Source organism: Charadrius vociferus, unplaced genomic scaffold (assembly GCF_000708025.1).
Source record: "Charadrius vociferus isolate BGI_N301 unplaced genomic scaffold, ASM70802v2 scaffold231, whole genome shotgun sequence".
Taxonomy (NCBI): Eukaryota; Metazoa; Chordata; class Aves; order Charadriiformes; family Charadriidae; genus Charadrius; species Charadrius vociferus.
The window spans coordinates 2,362,252-2,382,090 of record NW_009647211.1 but is presented as its reverse complement, the minus strand read 5'-3'; the positions used below and the strand labels follow the sequence as shown (position 1 = coordinate 2,382,090).

Below are 19,839 nucleotides of genomic sequence, written 5' to 3'. Positions count from 1 at the left end.
ACAGGAAACGAAGCGGTGCCGGAGGTCTGGCCAGTTACAGCTGTGTCAGTGAGATGGGCGTCACTGCTCCTTGGACACTGGTGGGGGTTCCCCTCTGCGATGGCGTGAAGTGCTGCAGGCGGGGAGGAAAGGAAAGCTGAGTTCTGATTGTGAGGGGTTTCGTCAAGATAAAAGCTTTGGCTTTTTTAGTTTTTCATCCTGGGATGAGTTTGTTCGTAAAACTTTTTTATTTAATGTGTTCCTGTGACTCTAGCGTGACTTAGGGAAGGTGAAACTTCTCTTATCTTCTGCAGCCCCATCAAAATGGGGAAGCTGTTGGGAAATGGGGAAATTGTTGGAAACTGCTAGGGCAAATGTTTGAGGATTTGTGTCTACGCAGTATGAAGAATTTTCCATCAATACATTCTGTAAAGTGCTGAGCCAACACCTTGTATTGCCGGCACCCTGCATGTCACCATGATGTAAAGGATATATTTATCAAATGTAAGTTTTCTTACACAAGTTGAATGTTGTGCAGTGTCATCATACTTGCACAGTGAGTCAAGGGTATTTAAGGTCTGACTGACTAATGTTTGTAAAGCATACCACTTCGTTATGTGGAAGGTATGCATATACACTTCCTTCTTGAATGAAGTCTACAGTGTAGTCTCAGGTGTAGAAGTCAGGTTGCGTCTTGAAGTCTTATCTGGAAACAAAAAAGATGATATAATAAAGCATGCTGCTCTAATTTGGTTTTTTTTCTATGATTTTTTTTTTTTTTTTTAGGTAATGTAAGCATTTCACTTATACACAAGAGAGGAAGCAGGCATGTCAGCTCTTTGTCCACCACCATCTCCTGCAGTTGCTAAAACCGAGATCTCTCTGAATGGCGAGTCACCTTTATTAGCTGCCACTTTTGCTTACTGGGACAATATCCTTGGCCCCCGAGTGCGGCATATCTGGGCGCCAAAGACAGAACAGGTGCTTCTCAGTGATGGTGAAATAACTTTTCTTGCTAACCACACCCTTAATGGAGAAATACTTCGGAATGCAGAAAGCGGTGCAATAGATGTGAAGTTCTTTGTCTTAGCAGAAAAAAGAGTAATCATTGTGTCATTAATCTTTGATGGAAACTGGAATGGAGACAGAAGCACATATGGACTATCAATTATACTTCCCCAAAGTGAACTTGGCTTCTACCTACCACTTCACAGAGTGTGCGTGGACAGGCTAACACACATTATAAGGAAAGGAAGAATATGGATGCATAAGGTAGGTTTATTGTTCATTACTAAAAACAGTCGTCCAAGTTGTCTTGAGCAAAGGCAAGAATTAAGATTCTGTGACACCTGTTCTGTAGCAATCCAGACACAAAAACTCAGAGGAAGCTGACCTGTCTACAAGTATACAATTTTGAAGGTTAAAATTTATCAATATGTTAGCAAATTCAAGGCTGGGGTTTTTAGGCTTGTGATTTATCCTGCTAATATTATATAACCTGTACCAGGCTATTTAGGTGAAATGGGTATTCTACACAGTTTTTCATCTCTCTGAATTTCATATACATTGTTGCTTTTAACTGTGTTAATTGATGTGTTTAAGCTAGAAAGAATTGTAAATTTACTGTGTTTAAAATCGTTTTCACTGTTGAGGTTCAGAAAAGGGAACTGATGTACTTAATGTTGTCATTGTTACAGTTTTATTTCTCAAAAAAACAGTATTAATGAGCAGTTTGGTAGGTGTTAAATTGTGTAAAACTAATGGGAGAACCACGAAAATACATCTACTTTGGTCCAAAAATTTCTGCTTTTGAAATTCAAAAAGGAAAACATGCTAAATTTTTCTAAAGAATTGCAACTCTTACCTTTGGGTACATTATGGATATTTCCTTATTAAATGAAAATTGTTGTGTATTTTTGTTTAAAATAAATAACATTCTAATAATAAAAACTAAAATCTCTGTCATCTTCACTGAGTACAAGTTGTCTTCGAGCAGTAAATTGCATGTCAGCTGCAACGTGTATGGAGATGCATGTTTGTCTGATAAAGTTTTTTGTTCCTCTTCTGTTTTGAGACTTCTAGTCAACATACTTTAAACTTCCTTTTTGAGTGCTCTTACGTGAACTAATTAAGATTCCAGAAATAATAAGCTGATGTTAATTTTTGTAGTGTTGTTTCCTTTTTGCTACACAAACAAACTCCATTGATTTGTGCTGTATTGCCTGATGATGGCTGTCAGTGTTTTCTGTCACATTGTCTCTTGATACTTGTGGGTTTTATTTTCCAGAGAAAGGATAGGACATAAGGTTCACTTTCAATATAGTATGTCTTCTTCCTTTTTGGATATTGATCCATATCAGTATGTTGCCACAGCAGAAATAGCCTTCAAGTGGCATTGAGAATGACAAAAAATGTTTTCTACTAGTTTCCTCAGAAATGAGTCATTAAGTTCTTCATTCTTTTTCAGATGTTCTTGAAGCAGATAAGCCAGCAGGGTTAGCTGAGACAGTGATACATTCTGAAAGAGACATTTATTGTCTTTCTTTTCTTTTTTTTTGAGGAAGATCAAAGATCCCTGCATATATCTGCAGTTCTGCAGCCTTGCCTAGAAAAGAGAAACCTGCTTTGAAAATGCATATTAAAATTTAGGCAGGAGTTGTAGAATTATGATATTGAATTAAAACAGGCTCATTTTGTAGTTTGAGTTTTGAGGCAGTTCAGCAACTATGGCTACAGCAGAAAAAAAAATGTTGAAGTCATATCTGAAGGGAACCTGTGTATCTGTTCTGCAATTTATAATGGTGTGGTTATCAGCTCTCATGAGTTCTGTGTAGAGCCAGACAACAGTTCCAGCTAGACTTTAGAAGAGAAGAAACCTTCTGACCTCAAGGTCTAGGAGAAACATGGAAGAGTGTACAGACTGGCAGAGAAAGACAAGCAACTCCAAGCAAGTCGTCTATATGGGATTAGAAACCCCTTTTATCCACTTCAGTTTTATGTTCCAGGTGTTTGTCCAATAATTTTGAGCAGTTATATTTCTAAAAAGAAGTGACTTACACCATTTGTTCAGCTTTATCTTCATGAAGACTGACTGCTTTTAAAGCAAAGGATCTTCGTTGTCAAGGATGACTTCATTGACACTAAACTGAAGGATGGAGGTGCCCCGAAGGAATCTGCCTCATTCGAGTATTGTTTTTCACAGATGCTTCTTTTGGATAGTTAGATAAGTTTTATTGCTGTTTTAAGGCAAGTTACTGTAGCTTGTTGCCTATCCATCTGTTCAAAAAGTTTTGTAAACTCTTTTTCCACTTGAAGGTGATCAACTCTGAGTAGTTCAGTCACAGGAAACTAATGAGTAACCAATAAAAATGCAATAACCTGTCAGCATCTAGCAAACAATATCATTAGTTCTCACAGCATCTTTCACTTTTTGCATAGTGTATCAATTCTTCCAGTGATTAATGCTGAATTCTCTTTGGGAATAATAACTTGATTCCATTGTAAGCTGCATTTTGAATGCAGTTTGCTACTCAGCTGCTGATGAGTCCATTTTGAGAACTTTGTCCAGTCTCTTTTGCATTGTGTTTTGTGTATTTTGAGGCTTCATGTCTCCTGTACTTGGTTATAAAACAATATTTTGAAGACTTACCAGTGTCTCAAGATGTGGGAAAAAAAAAAGTCTTGTTTCTCCTACCCTCCCCCAACAAATAATTTTTATCATTCTGGAGATCACATTTTTTCTCTGGCTGCATCAGGAACCATCAGTCTGTATGTTATCCATTTGAAAATAAAAATCCATGCATGAAGTGGAATTCTTGACCATAATCTGATCATTTGGCATTTTCTTGATCTGTACTGAAGAAACTTAATTAAGTTTTGTCATTGTCATCACACCCTCCCTTCCTGCTACTCTTGCCCAAGCATGTGACAGGTTTGGTGGGGGGCAGAGCAGAGAGCGTTGATCTGTTTAAAATAACATCGCTTCCCGCTAATGTCAACTCTGTAAAAGAAAAAAGACTTGAACATCGAAATTTGAATCTAAGAAGCGTGACTCCACAGGGAAGAAACTGTACCATTTGACTGTTGTGTACATACATATATAAACAAATACCAGAGCGTTTATATTTAACTGCTTCTCTTGCTCAGGAGAGGCAAGAACATTTCCAGAAGATTGTCTTGGAAGGCACGGAGAGAATGGAGGATCAGGTAAGGGCCATCTGGTCGATGCATATGGCACACCATGACAAAACTATTTGACTCCATCTGGGAACTGTAGAAGTTGGTGCTGCTTCTTATTTTTGGGATCCAGGAAGTTACTTTGGACTGGCTCATGACCTGCCATGCACAGGAGGCAAAGTTTCTGAAGATAGGATGACGGAAGCTGTGAAAAAGTTGGAGGAAAATATATTTCATCACTTTATGGGTAAAGTGGAAATCTATGAAGAATATTATCTTTCAGAAAAGAAAAGTCATTTACTTGAACTTGAAGCTCTGTAAAGGTAGTAGCTTCCATAGATTCATGCTCACCTCCTATCAAGCATGGTTTTTCACTATGTCATTACCTTTCTGGGTTACAGAGATGTATGGAGTCCATCATGTTGGAATGTGGTTGGGGGCCTAATGGATAAGACTGTGAAAAGAATTTGATTTCTGAAACTGTAAAAATGAAATTGTGGCTTCAGTTTCTTCTGATAGATAAATCAGAAATGTAATTTTGTATGTTAGTAACTAATACACCTGGTTTTAGTTTCCTGTCATTGTTGAAGCATCAGACTTGGATCTAAAATGCTTAACAGTAATTGCACGTAGTACGCTATGATCAAATTATCTCACTCCAAATACTTCTTGTCCAGGCCAATCAAACTGATGGTGGAAGTTAGCATGGGACCCTGGAAATAGGACCCTGGAAATACATTTTAGACATGATGTTGAGAAGGAAAATCGATGTTTCTAGTTTATAATTATTGATGTGCAAAACCCAAGAAGTCTATGCATCAATTTCTGCTTATACCACACTTCCAAACAATATGAAGGTGTTTTGCATGTACTATTGCAAGTCCATGTTAGTAGTATCTTCTAATAATGCACAATGTGCGTTTACTTCAAGTATTTTATTTATTGCGCAGGGCCAGAGCATCATTCCAATGCTGACAGGAGAAGTCATTCCTGTAATGGAACTCCTTTCATCTATGAAATCACACAGCGTTCCAGAAGAAATAGATGTAAGTCCTTGTGTTCTTTGCATTCTGAATACAAAAGGGGCTTTGGCACTCTGGTTTGGCGCTTTCTTCAGCAGACAAAACCCCACAGTTGTCATAAATTCTTGTACGCTTCAGTTGTTTCACATAAAGGTCTCCCAAGTGGTGTATTTTTTAGGGAATGATTTAACAGAACTGTTTTAATTCAGTAAATATAACAGTACTAGCAGTGGTTTTTATGGTCAGCACTTAGAAAAATTGACTATGTAGGATGATACCATTTTTAAGAGTGGAGTGGAAAGGCTATTTGATGCAAAACAAAATGAATGGGGAGTTAAATGGTTTTAATGTTGATATGTGTTTCGTCGTGGTGGTGTGTTCTCATGGAAGAAGTAAAAGTGATCTCACATGCAGTGATTTAAAGTATTCTGGACAAGGTTATAAAAAAAAAAAACACTGGGAGGAATCTGACTTGTGACTGGTGAAGAACATTTAATAATTGAGTGACTTTATAATTTACAAAATGCTTTGGCTGAAGTCAGGTCTTTTTAAGGTTGTGCTTTTTGGGGCAGTCTTACAACTCAGCTTAAATAGTTCCCAAACAGTTCCCACCTATCAGTAAAAACAAAAATCAATTAATCAGAAAGTGTTACAGATCCTTGTCTAACCTTTGTTTATATTTACTTGCATTTCAGATAAGTGACACGGTGCTAAATGATGATGACATTGGGGATAGTTGCCATGAAGGCTTTCTCCTCAAGTATGTATTTCAGTTTTGATGTATGCTGTAGTGAAATGGTTTAAACTTGTCTGTGCATATATATAGATGTGTATATATCTGTGTGTGCATGTGAACATGCATTAGATTAGTTTTCTTTATAGTAGGGGGGGTGACGTATCTTTTTTTGAGATTTTTGTCTGTAAAATGCTGTAGAAGTTGCTATCTTTCTAGAAGAATGGCTCTGGGCTAATGGCTGCATCTCTATACTGTGTTGTCAGAGTCATTTGCTTGATAATAGAGTTCCTATCAAATAAAATTTTTCTTTGATCCTTATGTTTAATTTTATGAGGGTATAAGTCAAAATCTTAAATTTTTATGAAATACAAAAAACCTGGGTTGTGTTTACTGTGTAAACTACGAATAAGAGTCATTAATGGTATGGCATATAGAATGCTCTTTTTCCCCCCCATTTTTAATGTATAAGTGGAAGTAGTTGCACTTGAGAGCAACTTGGTCTCTTCCTGTGGGAAAGCATATTTCATAGATTTTAATTGATATTCTCTTATCTTTCAGAGCATCTCTGATGTAACTGCATTTATTTATGTTTTGCTTACTTATTTATACAGTGTCACATACATTTTCAGTACTACAGAAATTCATGTGTTAAATTAATTCTTGACAGTAATGTAGTATTTAGTTCCATAGAGAATTTGGGAAATAATAAAGTGAATGTCATGGAATGGATTATTGTAAACAACTAGAGCCATTGATCCTACTGTATCCATATTTTGAGCCATTGATGCTACCCTATTTTGCCAACCATATCCTGGGCTGCATCCAAACAAGTGTGGCCAGCAGGTCAAAGGAGGTGATTCTGCCCATCTACTCCACTCTCGTGAGACCCCACCTGGAGTACTGCATCCCCCTCTGGAATCCCCAACATAAGAAGGACATGGACCTGCTGGAGCATGTCCAGAGGAGGGCCACGAGGATGGTCCGAGGGCTGGACCACCTCTCCGAGGAGGAGAGGCTGAGAGAGTTGGGGCCATTCAGCCTGGAGAAGAGAAGGCTCTGAGGAGATCTTATTGCGGCCTTCCAATACCTAAAGGGGCCTACAGGAGAGCTGGGGAAGGACTTTTTACTAGGGCATGTAGTGATAAGATGAGGGGGAATGGCTTTAAACTGGAAGAGGGCAGGTTTAGATTAAACATCAGGAAGAAATTTTTCACTATGAGGGTGGTGAGGCACTGGCACAGGTTGCCCAGAGAGGTTGTTGAGGCCCCATCCCTGGAGGTGCTTAAGGCCAGGCTGGACGTGGCCTTGGGCAACCTGGTCTAGTGGGAGGTGTCCCTGTCTATGGCAGGGGGGGTGGAACTTGATGATCTTCAAGGTTCTTTCCAACCTAAACCATTCTATGATGATTCTATGATCCTAAATTGATGAGCTATTCTCATACCAGATAGAGATTTATTGGGCAGGTAGTAGACTATAGGGTGTCAGTTATCTCTTCTTGCTACTCCATCTCCCTAGAAATTTTGTCCTGAAAAAAATAACTTGGCCATTTGTGTGAAGGGCCAAATGTCTGCTTTTTAGCTTATCTGCAAAGCTTATCAGCTCATCAAGGTTCAGATTTCAAGTCTTAAATATAGTGTTGTATGGATTTATACATGACACAGAATGACAGAATGGTGGGGTTTGGAAGGGACCTCTGGACATCGTCTAGTCCAACCCCCCTCCCAAAGCACGTTCACCTAGAGCAGGTTGCACAGGACAGCATCCAGGCGTGTTTTGAACATCTCCAGAGAAGGAGACTCTGCAACCTCTCTGGGCAGCCTGTTCCAGTGCTCTGTCACCCCGAAAGTAAAGAAGTTTTTCCTCATGTTGAGATGGGAATTTCCTGTGTTCCAGTTTGTGCCTGTTGCCCCTTGTCCTGTCGCTGGGCACCACTGAAAAAAGTCTGGCCCCAACCTCTTGACAGCTGCCGCCCTTTAGGTATTTCTGAGGATTTATGAGATCCCCTCTCAGTCTTCTCCAGGCTAAACAGACACAGGTCTCTCAGCCTTTCCTTATAAGAGAGGTGCTTCATTCCCTTGATCATCTTCATAGCCCCTCCGCTGGGCTCTGTCCTGTAGTTCCTTATCTTTCTTGAACTGAGGAGCCCTGAACAGGACACAGTAGTCCAGATTTGGCTTTGCCAGGGCAGAGTAGAGGGGCAGGATGTCATTGAATAAAAATTGGATTAAACTAAATAAACTGCCATATCAACAATTCCAACCTCTAAAATAAGCAGTCATGCTTTCATAGTAACTTCTAAATGAAACCGAACATCTCTTTCTGCCCAGAAGGAAGACTTTGTAAGTACTCAGATGGCCTTAAATTTAACTCTTAGAATATAGTTGATAAGATAAGTAGTAGCAGGTCCACTATAAAGTCCACCTGTAGGATTTCAGAGTCTGAGTGTAGCTATTATAGTCCTTATAAATTAGAGGTGTTTATTAGAACTGGTTAATCACATATGATACATCCTTCAGTAAGGTAGCATAAATGTACTTTTGCGTATTCACAGATATTGGAGAAAATATTGTAACATTGTCATCTAGACTTTCTAGAGTATCTAGACTTTTTGAAACTGTGGGCCAGGTATTGGTTTGAGAAAGCGCATGGGAAAGGGAGGATGAGGATAAGAAACCTCAAAAGAAGTTTCTTAAGGACAAGTTAAGAGTTGTCAAGGTTAGTCCAGGTATATTTACTGCAGCTTCCAAACTTATGATAACCTATATCAGATCTGAGCTGCTGGCAACTCACAAGACAAGATCACTCAACTTCCAGCATGCCTGTGTGTCTTCTGAGGGACTGAAGCTTGTGATGTGCTCTTGCCCATCTGGTTACCAACAGTAGAACAGTTTACCTGCCACGTCTCCCAAAACTGTCTTCTAATCCACAGTTTCAGAAAATGAGGACAACCCAATCATGGAATAGACCTGCTTTCAAATCCTTCATTATTAATATGCCTTGTGTTACTTTAGATGAGTTATTTTATACAGATTCTGTAATACAGTTAGATAGTAGCAGTAGACAGTTTTTATTTGAACCGGTGTTTGGAGGTTCTGAGTGACAGTCTTTTTATTCATCAAAATTAAAAGGTAGATACTGTCAAACTTCTCGATTTCAGCAGTAACCTACACAACTGTATGAGGTCCTATAGGTATGGGCCTATATTTATACTAGAAGCACTTCATTCTTATGAAGATGATAATTGGTTTATTTGAAAAGTCTGATTAAATGTATTCACCTATGTTTGTTTTTATTTGCAGTGCAATTAGTTCACACCTGCAGACCTGCGGTTGTTCTGTAGTTGTAGGAAGCAGTGCAGAAAAAGTTAATAAGGTAATGCACTTTCAAATAAACCAAACTTAAATGCTAATTGTTAGGAGTGTAATTGTGTTGTTTGGAACAAGGTTTATCTATAAATATACTTGAGGTTGAAGAAGGAAGGAATACTGTTGTCTGGTTATCTTACTTCAGCTGATTAGTCTAGCAGTTGATAATTCTGCCCGAAAATTTCCTTAGCAGTTGTATTCTGGCAACTGTAAGAAAACCAATGTATTTTATTTAATTGATACTGTATATAAACGAGTAGTAAATGAGTCTGAGCTTTTAAAATTAGGTTTCTTAGCTAAAATGTACAAATTGAAGTGGTCAGAACTGGCTTGCCCAGTTCAGCTGTGTCAATGAATATTGTCTGTGTCCTCATCTGCATAATTACTTTTATGCTGGGGAATAAATGGACTTCTGCATCATGAACTGCCTGTGTTTCATGGAACTTCAAAGCTGTTGAGTCTGTACTCACACGTGTTGAAACATGCAAGCTTACTAGAACTTTAAGCCATTCCAGCAATTCCGGTGTTTTTTTCTTCATAGCTGTATTTTGTTTTAACTATATCTTCAGTCTCTTTAAAACCTAATTGTTAAATAAGTGTACAGTTTAATGGGTAGAACTTAAATTAGGTTTGACTCAGCTTTCCAGAAGAACCAGAAAGAGGCAAAGTACAGATACAAATCCCTAAAACTGAGTTCTGTAACAGCAAAACACTCAGTGTGTCATCCTTGCTGGAGCACATCAGTAGGGATGATATTTAGGAGCTTTCAGGCCTAGAAACAATAAGCAGCATTAGCTGTATCTCTTAACGGGGACGAGTGTGTACATCATTATGGTCTTTTGGGGATGAAAAAAAGGTCACTCTTGGAAGCTGTCATTTCAGAACATGAAAATAATTATATTTTTGTGGTAGACGTGTTTTTTCTTAGCTGTTATTATTTTTAACTCTCTTGCAAGCTTGTTATGAAATACTTAATTTGAACCAATATGAAACTATCACCTGCACTGCTTTTACTCTAATATTTTGGTGTAAATGGAGAGTTTCTTGATGCTTATTTTAAGCTTACCCGGTACATGAAAGAAAAATCAAATGAGGATGTTTTCCGTATTCAGAGTTCTTGAAGTACTTTTTTTGTGTACAGCTTTTTGATTATACCAAAATGCTCGTTTCAGATAAATTGAAAGCAATTCCTGGAAGAGATATACTTGTGTATCCTGTTCATTGAACTATTTCTTAAAACATATTTCTTTTTAGCCTAGTGCAATGTATCAGCATTTCCCTTTGACTTGCATTTAATTAGGGAGTTACTCCATCCCTTCTAATAAAAACACTGAAGTTAATTTTCAGTTAGGATATTCAGTGACAAATCATGAAGAAAATGTTGTTTTCTTCATGAGAAAATGTAGTTCACTGAATCAATTGCCTCTCTCCATTCATGGCTGAGTCCTTTAATAAACCCCTTTGATTCAGAATATCCCTGCAAACGGGAATGAAAACAAGGGTTTCATAAAAGTGTGCTATCCTAGAGCCTTCAGGTATTAGGCACCACTGTACTTAATCATTATACCAGTACTGCTGTGAGGGTAAGGTTCTGCATAGTTACGTAGCATGCTAAGTTTTCAATTTACTCTGGGGCCTCTGGGCCATGCAATAACAACAGTCCCATGTCGTGAGACCATGACTAAGGTCCCACAGTGGTACATGTGGAGAAGCAGTATATTCAGATAACTTCATAACAATGTTTTTGTATATTGGGCTTTTCTGTCTGGTCATATTCTTAATTGTGATGTACTAATTATTGAGCTCTGGCTTATTTTGTAAGACTGAAACCTTTCTTTGAGGAAAAACTCATTTTAATTCTCGAAGTTGATGCCCTTTTTTACGTATCTATTTATATAGCTGTTAAGAACAGAGAACAGTGGGCCTGCTGAATATACTGTATATTAATTGTAGACGATACATTTTATATATTATGTATTTTATAGTATGTAGGGCTCCTTGCTGCAGTGAAATGTGATAATCGTCTTCTTAAAAAAATCACGGCACCTTTATTAAACCTGTATTTTGAAATAAGCAGTTCATAATGCTTTATAAAAATTGGGGCAGGGCCGCGGGGAAATGCATTTTTTGTGTGTATTAGCAGTGATGGTAAAGTACCTCTGGTTAAATGAACAGTAAATGCTGATACTCAAATTAAAAAATAAACACGAGCAACAGAGAAAAGAAAATTCTCAGTTTAGCTGAAATCAGCTAACCACACTTAATATGTATTGTTTTAGGGATATAAGATTTGCACATGATTAAGTTAGCATAGTAGAGGAAATCTTAAAGGCTTAAGTGGTTATAAAAAGCTTAAAGCTTATAGTTCATAAAATAATGAATTAAAAGACTTTAAGGTCTAAATGGTTATAAGTATGTAAAGTCATGTATGGATAAGCAAGACACTAGGAAAAAAGCAGTCCATAAGAATGTGAGTCTCGAGGTACATCCAGGGTAAATTTCATAATTTCTACACAGGTTCTTATCAGCAGTATGCTCCCTGTGTCACGGTGCAACTGTTCTGAAGTAATTGGCTTTCTTCATGGCATATTTCAGCTTTCCTTAAAGTAAAAAAAACCACCTTTTGCATCTTCCTGAGGTGGCAGAAAATGTTAGTCAGAAACTAGGTTGTCATTGGTTTAGGTACTGCATAAACACATTGTGCAAGGGTAGAACCTTCTCAAACACCTTACAGACACAGATAGGACACAGAATCACAGAATCTCCTAGATTGGAAAAGACCTGTCAGATCATCTAGTCCAATCATTAACCTAACACTGACAAGCCCACCACTTAACCATGTCCCTAAGCACTATATCTACACAACCCCTAAATACCTCCAGGGATGAAGACTCCACCACTGCCCTGGGTAACGCATTCCAATGCCTGATGACCCTTTCAATCAAGAAATTCTTCCTAATGTCCAATCTAAATTTCCCCTGGCACAACTTGAAGCCATTTCCTCTTGTTCTATCACCTGTTACTTGACAGAACAGGTCAACTCCCACCCCTCTGCAACCTCCTTTCAGATAGTTGTAGAGAGCTATAAGGTCTCCCCTGAGCCTCCTTTTCTCCAGGCTAAACAACCCCAGTTCCCTCCTCCCAGCCGCTCCTGAAAAGACATGTGCTTCAGACCCCTCACCAGTTTCGTTGCTCTTCTTTGGACACGCTCCAGCGCCTCAATGTTCTTCTTGTGGCCAGGGATCCCAAACTGAACACAGTACTCAAGATGCGGCTTCACCAGTGCCAAGTACAGGGGTAAAATTACTTCCCTGGTCCTACTGGCTACACTCGTCCTGATACAGGCCAGGGTACTGTTGGCCTTCTTGGCCACCTGGGCACATTGCTGGCTCCTGTTCAGCTGGCTATCAATCAACACCCCCAGGTCCCTCTCTGCTGAGCAGCTTTTGAGCCACTCCTCCCCAAGCCTGTAGCGTTGGTGGGGGTTGTTATAGCCAAAGTGTAAGACCCAGCATTTGGCCTTGTTGAAACTCATACAGTTTGCCTTGGCCCATCGATCTAGTCTGTCTAAATTCCTCTGCAGAGCCTCCCTACCCTCCGGCAGATCAACACTTCCACCCAGCTTGGTGTCATCTGCAAACTTACTGAGGGTGCACTCGATCCCCTCATCCAGGTCATTTACAAAGATGTTAAACGTGACTGGCCCCAGTACTGAGCCCTGGGGGACACCACTCATGACTGGCCACCAAACGGAACTGGGCCTGGCCTTCCAGCCAGTTTTTTACCCAGCGAAGAGTACACCTGTCCAGGCCATGAGCAGCCAGTTTCTCCAGGAGAATGCTGGGGGAAATGGTGGAAAGGCTTTACTAAATTCCAGATAGACAACATCCACAGCTTTTCCCTCATCCACTAAGCAGGTGACCATGTTGTAGAAGGAGATCAGGTTAGTCAAGCAGGACCTGCCTTTCATAAGCCCATGTTGACTGGGCCGGATCATCTGGTTGTCCTGTGTGTACTGTGTGATGGTACTCTGGATCATATGGTCCATCAGCTTCCCCGGCACTGAAGTCAAACTGACAGGCCTGTAGTTTCCCAGATCCTCCTTCCGGCCCTTCTTGTAGATGGGTGTCACATTGGCTAGTTTCCAGTCTTCTGGGACCTCCCTAGTCAGCCAGGACTGTTGGAAAATGATGGAAAGTTGCTTGGTGAGCACTTCTGCCAGCTCTCTCAGAACTCTTGGGTGGATTCCATCCAGTCCCATAGACTTGTGTATGCCTATGTGCTGCTGCAGGTCACTGACCATTTCTTCCTGGATTGTGGGGGGATCATCCTGCTCCTGGTCTCTGTCCTCTAGCTCAGGGGGTTGGATCCTCAGAGTGCAACCGGTCCTATTACTGAAGACTGAGGCAAGGAAGGCATTAAGCATCTCAGCCTTTTCCTCACCCTTAGTCACCAAGTTTCCTCCTGCATCTAATAGAGGATGGATGCTCTCCCTGGCCCTTCTTTTGCTGCTAATGTATCTATAGAAAGATTTCTTGTTGCCCTTTACAGCAGAAGCCAGATTAACTACTAGCTGGGCTTTGGACTTTCTAATTTTCTCCCTGCATAGCCTCACGGCATCTTTGTAGTCATTGTGTGTGGCCTGCCCTTTCTTCCAGAGGCCATAGACTTTCCTTTTTTCCCTGAGCTGCAGCCAAAGCTCTCTGTTCAGCCCAGCCAGTCGTCTTTGCCACTGGCGTGACTTACAGCACATGGGTACAGCCTGCTCCTGCACCTTTAAGACTTCCTTCTTAAAGAGTGTCCAGCTTTCCTGGACTCCTCCGCCCTTCAGGACTGCCTCCCAAGGGACTCTGTCAATCAGTCTCCTAAGCAAGTCAGTCAGTCCTTCGGAAGTCCAACGTGTCAGTTCTTCTGCCCCGACTCCTTACTTCTCTAAGAATGGAGAACTCAATCATTTTGTGATTGCTGTGCCCTAGTCGGTCTCCCACCATCACATCACCCACCAGTCCTTCTCTGTTCACAAAGAGCAGGTCCAGCAGGGCACCTTCCCTGGTAGGTTCACTCACCAGCTGACTAACGAAGTTCTCCTCAACACACTCTAAGAACTTCCGGGACTGTTCCCTCTCTGCTGTGGTGTATTTCCAGCAGACATGCGGGAAGTTGAAGTCCCCCACAAGAACAAGGGCAAGCGATTGCAAGAGTTCTTGCAGCTGCTTGTAGAAAGTTTCATCTGTCCTGATTGGGTGGTCTATAACAGACCCCCACCACAAGATCAGCCTTGTTGGCCTTTCCCCTGATTCTGAGCCATAGACACTCAACTGTATCATCGCTATGATTGAATTCTAAACGTTCATAACAGTCCCTAACATACAGGGCCACCCCACCACCTCTCCTTCCTTGTCTATCCCTTCTGAAGAGCTTGTAGCCATTGATTGCAGCACTCCAGTCGCACAAGGTGTCCCACCACACTTCTGTGATGGCTACTATATCATAGTTTTCCTGGTGCACCATGGCTTCTAGCTCCTCCTGTTTGTTGCCCATGCTACGTGCATTAGCATAGATGCACTTCAGTTGCGCAGTTGGGCTGATGTTCCCAACTCTTCTTTCTGGGTGGAAGGCCTAGTTCCTATCTGACTGCTGTCAGGTTTTTCCATGGCTTCTAACCCATCAATAACCCCTCCATCTTTACTGCCCCGTGTATCTCCAACCCTTACCTCCACTGAGACAGAATAACAAGGGTCCTCTCTAGCTCGCCATCCTGCAAACCCTGGCATGTTCCCCCTGGGCTTGTTTCTAGCAGGCCCAGTTACATCCCCCTCCCCCTTCCATTGAAACATTGAACGAGTTTAAAGCTCTTTCAATGAGCCCTGCTAATTCTTGCCCCAGGATCCTCTTCCCCTTCTGAGACAGGTGTACCCCATCTGTTGCCAGTAGGCCCGGTGCCGTATAGACATGGCTGGGATCAAAAACCCCCAAAACTCCACCGATGGCACCAGCCTCTGAGCCACGTGTTAATCAGTTCTATCTTCCTGTTCGTTTCTCTCCTTACCCCTGAAGGGTGCACCAGAACCTTCAACCTCCCAGTGCCCTGAAGTCCTTTTTAATTGCCTTTAGACTTCTGTCCACAACCTCATCACTTCCCAGTTGCATAACGAGCAGTGGGTAATAGTGCACCGTACCAGACCAGGGAAGTTTCCTGGTGATGTCCCTGACGTGGGCCCCAGGGAGGCAGCAGACATCCCTGTGGGACGGATCTGGTTGGCATATGAGGCCCTCTGTTCCCTTTAGAAGGGAATCACCCACAACAATTACCCTCCATTTCTTTTTAACAGTAGAAGTCCTAATGCATGGGGCTGGCGGGATTGCCCTTGGCAACCCCCTGGATGGGCCTTCCTCTATGTCCTCATTCACCTCCCCCTCAAGCTCCAGACCCTCATACTTGTTGTATAAGGGCAAGTGGGAAGCTGAGGGAGTCTGGGAAGGGTTTCGCCTGCCTCCCTGAGCAGGGACTCGATTCCATTCCTCCCCATCTCTTAGGTCCCCTCCTTCTGCCTGACGGCAAGAGGGGAGGGGATCCTCTGCCACTTGTGGAGCCTCAGTCTGCTCCCTTTGCCTCTGGGTGTGGCTCCACCAATCTCTCTCTCCCTCACATTCCATGATAGTCCTTAACATTTCCACCTCCTCTTTCAGTTCTGCCACCGTGCTGAGCAGACCGTTCCCCTGCTCGCAGTGCACACAGGTGTTGTCTTTGCTGCCCTCCAGTATGAGGGACAGGCTCAGACACTCCCTGCTGCCAGGGACCTGCACGGCTGCAGGTTTGTGTGGGAGCTGTGTTTGGGTCGCAGCACTCCTTCTAGCAACAGCTTTTGGCGGAGTGGTAACCATGGTTGGGTCCTCTTCTGGGAGAGCAACAACAACTGGTTGTAGTAGTTTGCATAGTCAAAGTAGTTTGCACTACTCAAAACAGGAGGGGGACCAGTTACTAACCAATTGAGGTTACCTCTTGAGCTGGCGAGCTTTCAGCACCCTGCCCACACACCCTCCTCTGCAGCAGGTGCCTATTTACTGCTCTGGCTCTGTGGGCTCTCTCCTGAGGGCTCCCGGGTGACCCCCTGGGTGATGCACACTCACTGATTGCTTGCGAGCTCTTTTGCAGCTCGTTTAGACACCACAGGTTAAGACTCAAAGATTAGCAGAATGGAATACGTGTTTGTGTTTGGAGATGATTACTTGCAGCTGTTGCAGCACAGGAGTTTGAAAACAGATAATGCAGTACCGTTGTTGCTTTTAATGGAGGGTTTGAGGAAATTTCTGAGGAAATAAGTATGTATTAAATAATGAAATAAGCATGAAATAAGCATTATTTAGGAAATTGACTGTGCCTGATGGGAGACAATAGCTGCTGTTTCAATATGGAATTAATAAAATAAGAAGCTTAAAAGGCTAGGAAGGTAATCACAGTAACTCATGTTGGTGTAACAGGTAGCAGAAGGCAAAAGTGATTTGTTCTACATAGTTGGCTAAAAAAACAAACTTTGCCAGAAGTTGTAATTTTTTCTTCATTTGACACGAAGTTGGAGTAATACGGCTTATAGTTTAATAATTTAAGCGTGTCACTATTGTGTGGCCTTGGTAAAGTTTTGGCTTTTCTAATAAGCATGGTGAACTTCTTTGTTCATCATTTGAAGTGCCTAATACATTCTGGGCGGAAATTGCATTTGAAGATCAGTTCATTCCTTACCTTTTCATGTTTTTTACAACTGTCCTTTTTAATGCAGATTGTGAGAACATTGTGTCTGTTTCTTACACCGTCAGAGCGGAAGTGTTCCAGACTCTGTAGAAATGAGTCTTCTTTCAAATACGAGTCAGGGCTTTTTGTTCAAGGCTTACTCAAAGTAAGTATGCTTAGGAAAGTTCTATTCTTCTGTACTTTAAGACCATTCTTCAATGTATGTGTATGTGTGTGCATATGATACGCACTGGCATATGCACATTCATGTTCAAAGAAACATGTAATCTTCCCTTGATGCCTTTCTGGTGCTAGCTACAAGCTTTACTTGTAACTGTTTGCATGTTAAAATTCCAAGCTAGTCTTTTCTCTGTCACGTCGATTTCTTGAGTATTGTCCAGAATTGTTCCTATATGTTGAGGTACAATAATAATACTTTTTTGCCTACCTGGGGCTAGAATCCCAGAAGGCATTAAGTTTTTGTGTTGTACCACTCCCAAATAAGAACAGTCCATCAGTTCTACAGTTTCCAAGTATTTTAAAAGGGCTGTAGCAATGGGTGAAAATGAATAGGAAAATAATGTTTCTTGCTCTAGCGAGCAGTCTAAACTTACCAGAGAAATATAATACTGTAATGTTACTGGGCTCACAAAATGGCTAATGCAATAATGTAATACACAAGTTACCTCAGTACCTCTTTTCATTGTTACATTAAGGGAATCATCCAGTATGAAGGACTTTACTGGGCTACAACTATCAGTTCTCTCAAACAAAACACATCTAAACAAATGGGATTTAAAACATAGGCATGATGCTTTAATATTGTTTTGCTACAATATACCTTTGGTTTTTTTTAAAAAAAATAACTAGAAGAATAATATTTTTTTTTTACTAAAACAGGATGCAACAGGAAGCTTTGTGTTGCCCTTCCGTCAAGTAATGTATGCCCCATATCCTACTACACATATAGATGTAGATGTCAATACAGTGAAGCAGATGCCCCCCTGTCATGAACATATCTATAACCAACGACGATATATGAGATCCGAGCTGACAGCATTTTGGAGAGCTAATTCAGATGAAGAAATGTCTCAAGATCATATTATCCACACAGATGAGAGTTTCACACCTGATTTGTATGTACTCTCTCGCATCTCTCAAAGTTACTTGATTTGGGACAAGAGACTAAAGTAGTTCAAAGTGTACTTTCTAATAAAGTACATGAGGGTTTTTTGCTTTTAAGAAGCTCCTTCAGTTCTGGTAGTTGCATTCGCTTTGGAGGAATTTACCAGTTCCATCAGTAGTTTTGTTGCATTAAATATTACTGAGATTCATATTCAGGGATACTTAGGACCGTGTTATGTTAATTTTGTTGCCTCTTTTAAATAGGAGTATAACAAAGCTAAGTGTGTTTGCGAGGGCCCAGTGGCTTTCCTGGGTTTAATTAATTTTATCTGAAAGATTTGTGTTAAAATTCTGTATTAGCTTTAAACATAACAGGATTATAATTCACTAAGATTTTGTATTCATTTTTAGTGTCTGCCAGATTGTAAACAGTAATGCCATTGCTGTGTACAACTGCTGGACAGTTATTGTCCCTTCATGGCATTACCTCACGTGTTTGTTTGCCTTTTTTTCTATAGGAATGTCTTTCAAGATATCCTGCATCGAGATACATTAGTAAAAGCCTTCCTGGATCAGGTAATTATTGCTTTTTCAGAAAGAACAAAAGCTAAAGTTCAATATTCCTAGCCCTAGTAAAAGATAACATGAATAGGTCATTTGTTGGCTTGGTAGGTCTTTTTCATATGAGTGCAATGATGAAAAACAATGCACAATTTCTATTGCTGTGCAACAGTGTCTACAGTTACAGTATTGAGAAAGCTACCTGACTGAGCTTAATTTCAAATCATTTTAAAAAGGAAAATAATACTTTGTCCAAACACAGATGTAAAACAGCTTGATTTATTGCATCTGAACAGCTAGAAAACTAAGAATGAATGTTAAGCATATCTACAAAATTGCTGTTAATGTGCCTGCTTTGCTACAATTAAGGAAATGTTACATGTGTATGCAATGTTTCTTTATATTCCACATTCTTAAAACGATTCATGAATTTCCATGTCTACGTAATTTTCTGCTATAATTTTTAACAGATCTTCCATTTGAAGCCTGGCTTGTCTCTAAGGAGTACTTTCCTTGCACAATTTCTGCTAGTCCTTCACAGAAAAGCCTTAACTTTAATAAAATACATAGAGGATGACACGTAAGTGAACAGGTAATAGAAAACAGGCTTTGAGAAACTTCCTCTCTTCTTTTTTACAACACCCTTTTTTATTTTCTTTCAGGCAAAAAGGAAAAAAACCTTTTAAGTCTCTTCGTAGCTTAAAGATAGATCTTGACTTAACAGCAGAGGGCGATCTTAACATAATAATGGCTTTGGCTGAGAAGATTAAACCAGGTCTACATTCCTTTATCTTTGGGAGGCCGTTCTACACTAGCGTACAAGAACGTGATATGCTCATGACGTTCTGAAGTTCTCCACTGCTGACATGTAATATTGCAGTTTTGCATGGCGTGAAAAGAAATCTGTCAGCGTCACCACCACACTTCTGACAATCTTTGATTTGACTGAGGATGGATCATTGGGAGCACTACAGTCTGTCCGAAGCAGAAGGGGGTCTTGTTAGAGGGGATATCAACTTATCTAGACAAGCATGATTTTAATAAATCCATCTCTTCCGTGTGCTTTTTTTAACAGTAAAAGTAAATGTTACCAGAGGTTCCATTCCCATATGGGTTTAATAGATAAATTTTAACATGTTTTAGTGT

General features: G+C 40.6%; 1 protein-coding gene across 1 annotated transcript; it reads left to right on the top strand.

Moving 5' to 3' along the window:
* Positions 1–765: 765 nt before the first annotated feature.
* Positions 766–19,542, top strand: LOC104296052 (chromosome unknown open reading frame, human C9orf72). The gene is made up of 10 exons (XM_009895877.1): positions 766–1,251; positions 4,126–4,185; positions 5,106–5,201; positions 5,873–5,937; positions 9,213–9,285; positions 17,057–17,173; positions 17,908–18,143; positions 18,651–18,708; positions 19,164–19,273; positions 19,356–19,542. The coding sequence occupies exons 1-10, from the start codon at positions 808–810 to the stop codon at positions 19,540–19,542; spliced, it is 1,446 nt and encodes a 481-aa protein (XP_009894179.1). The 5' UTR covers positions 766–807.
* Positions 19,543–19,839: the final 297 nt, after the last annotated feature.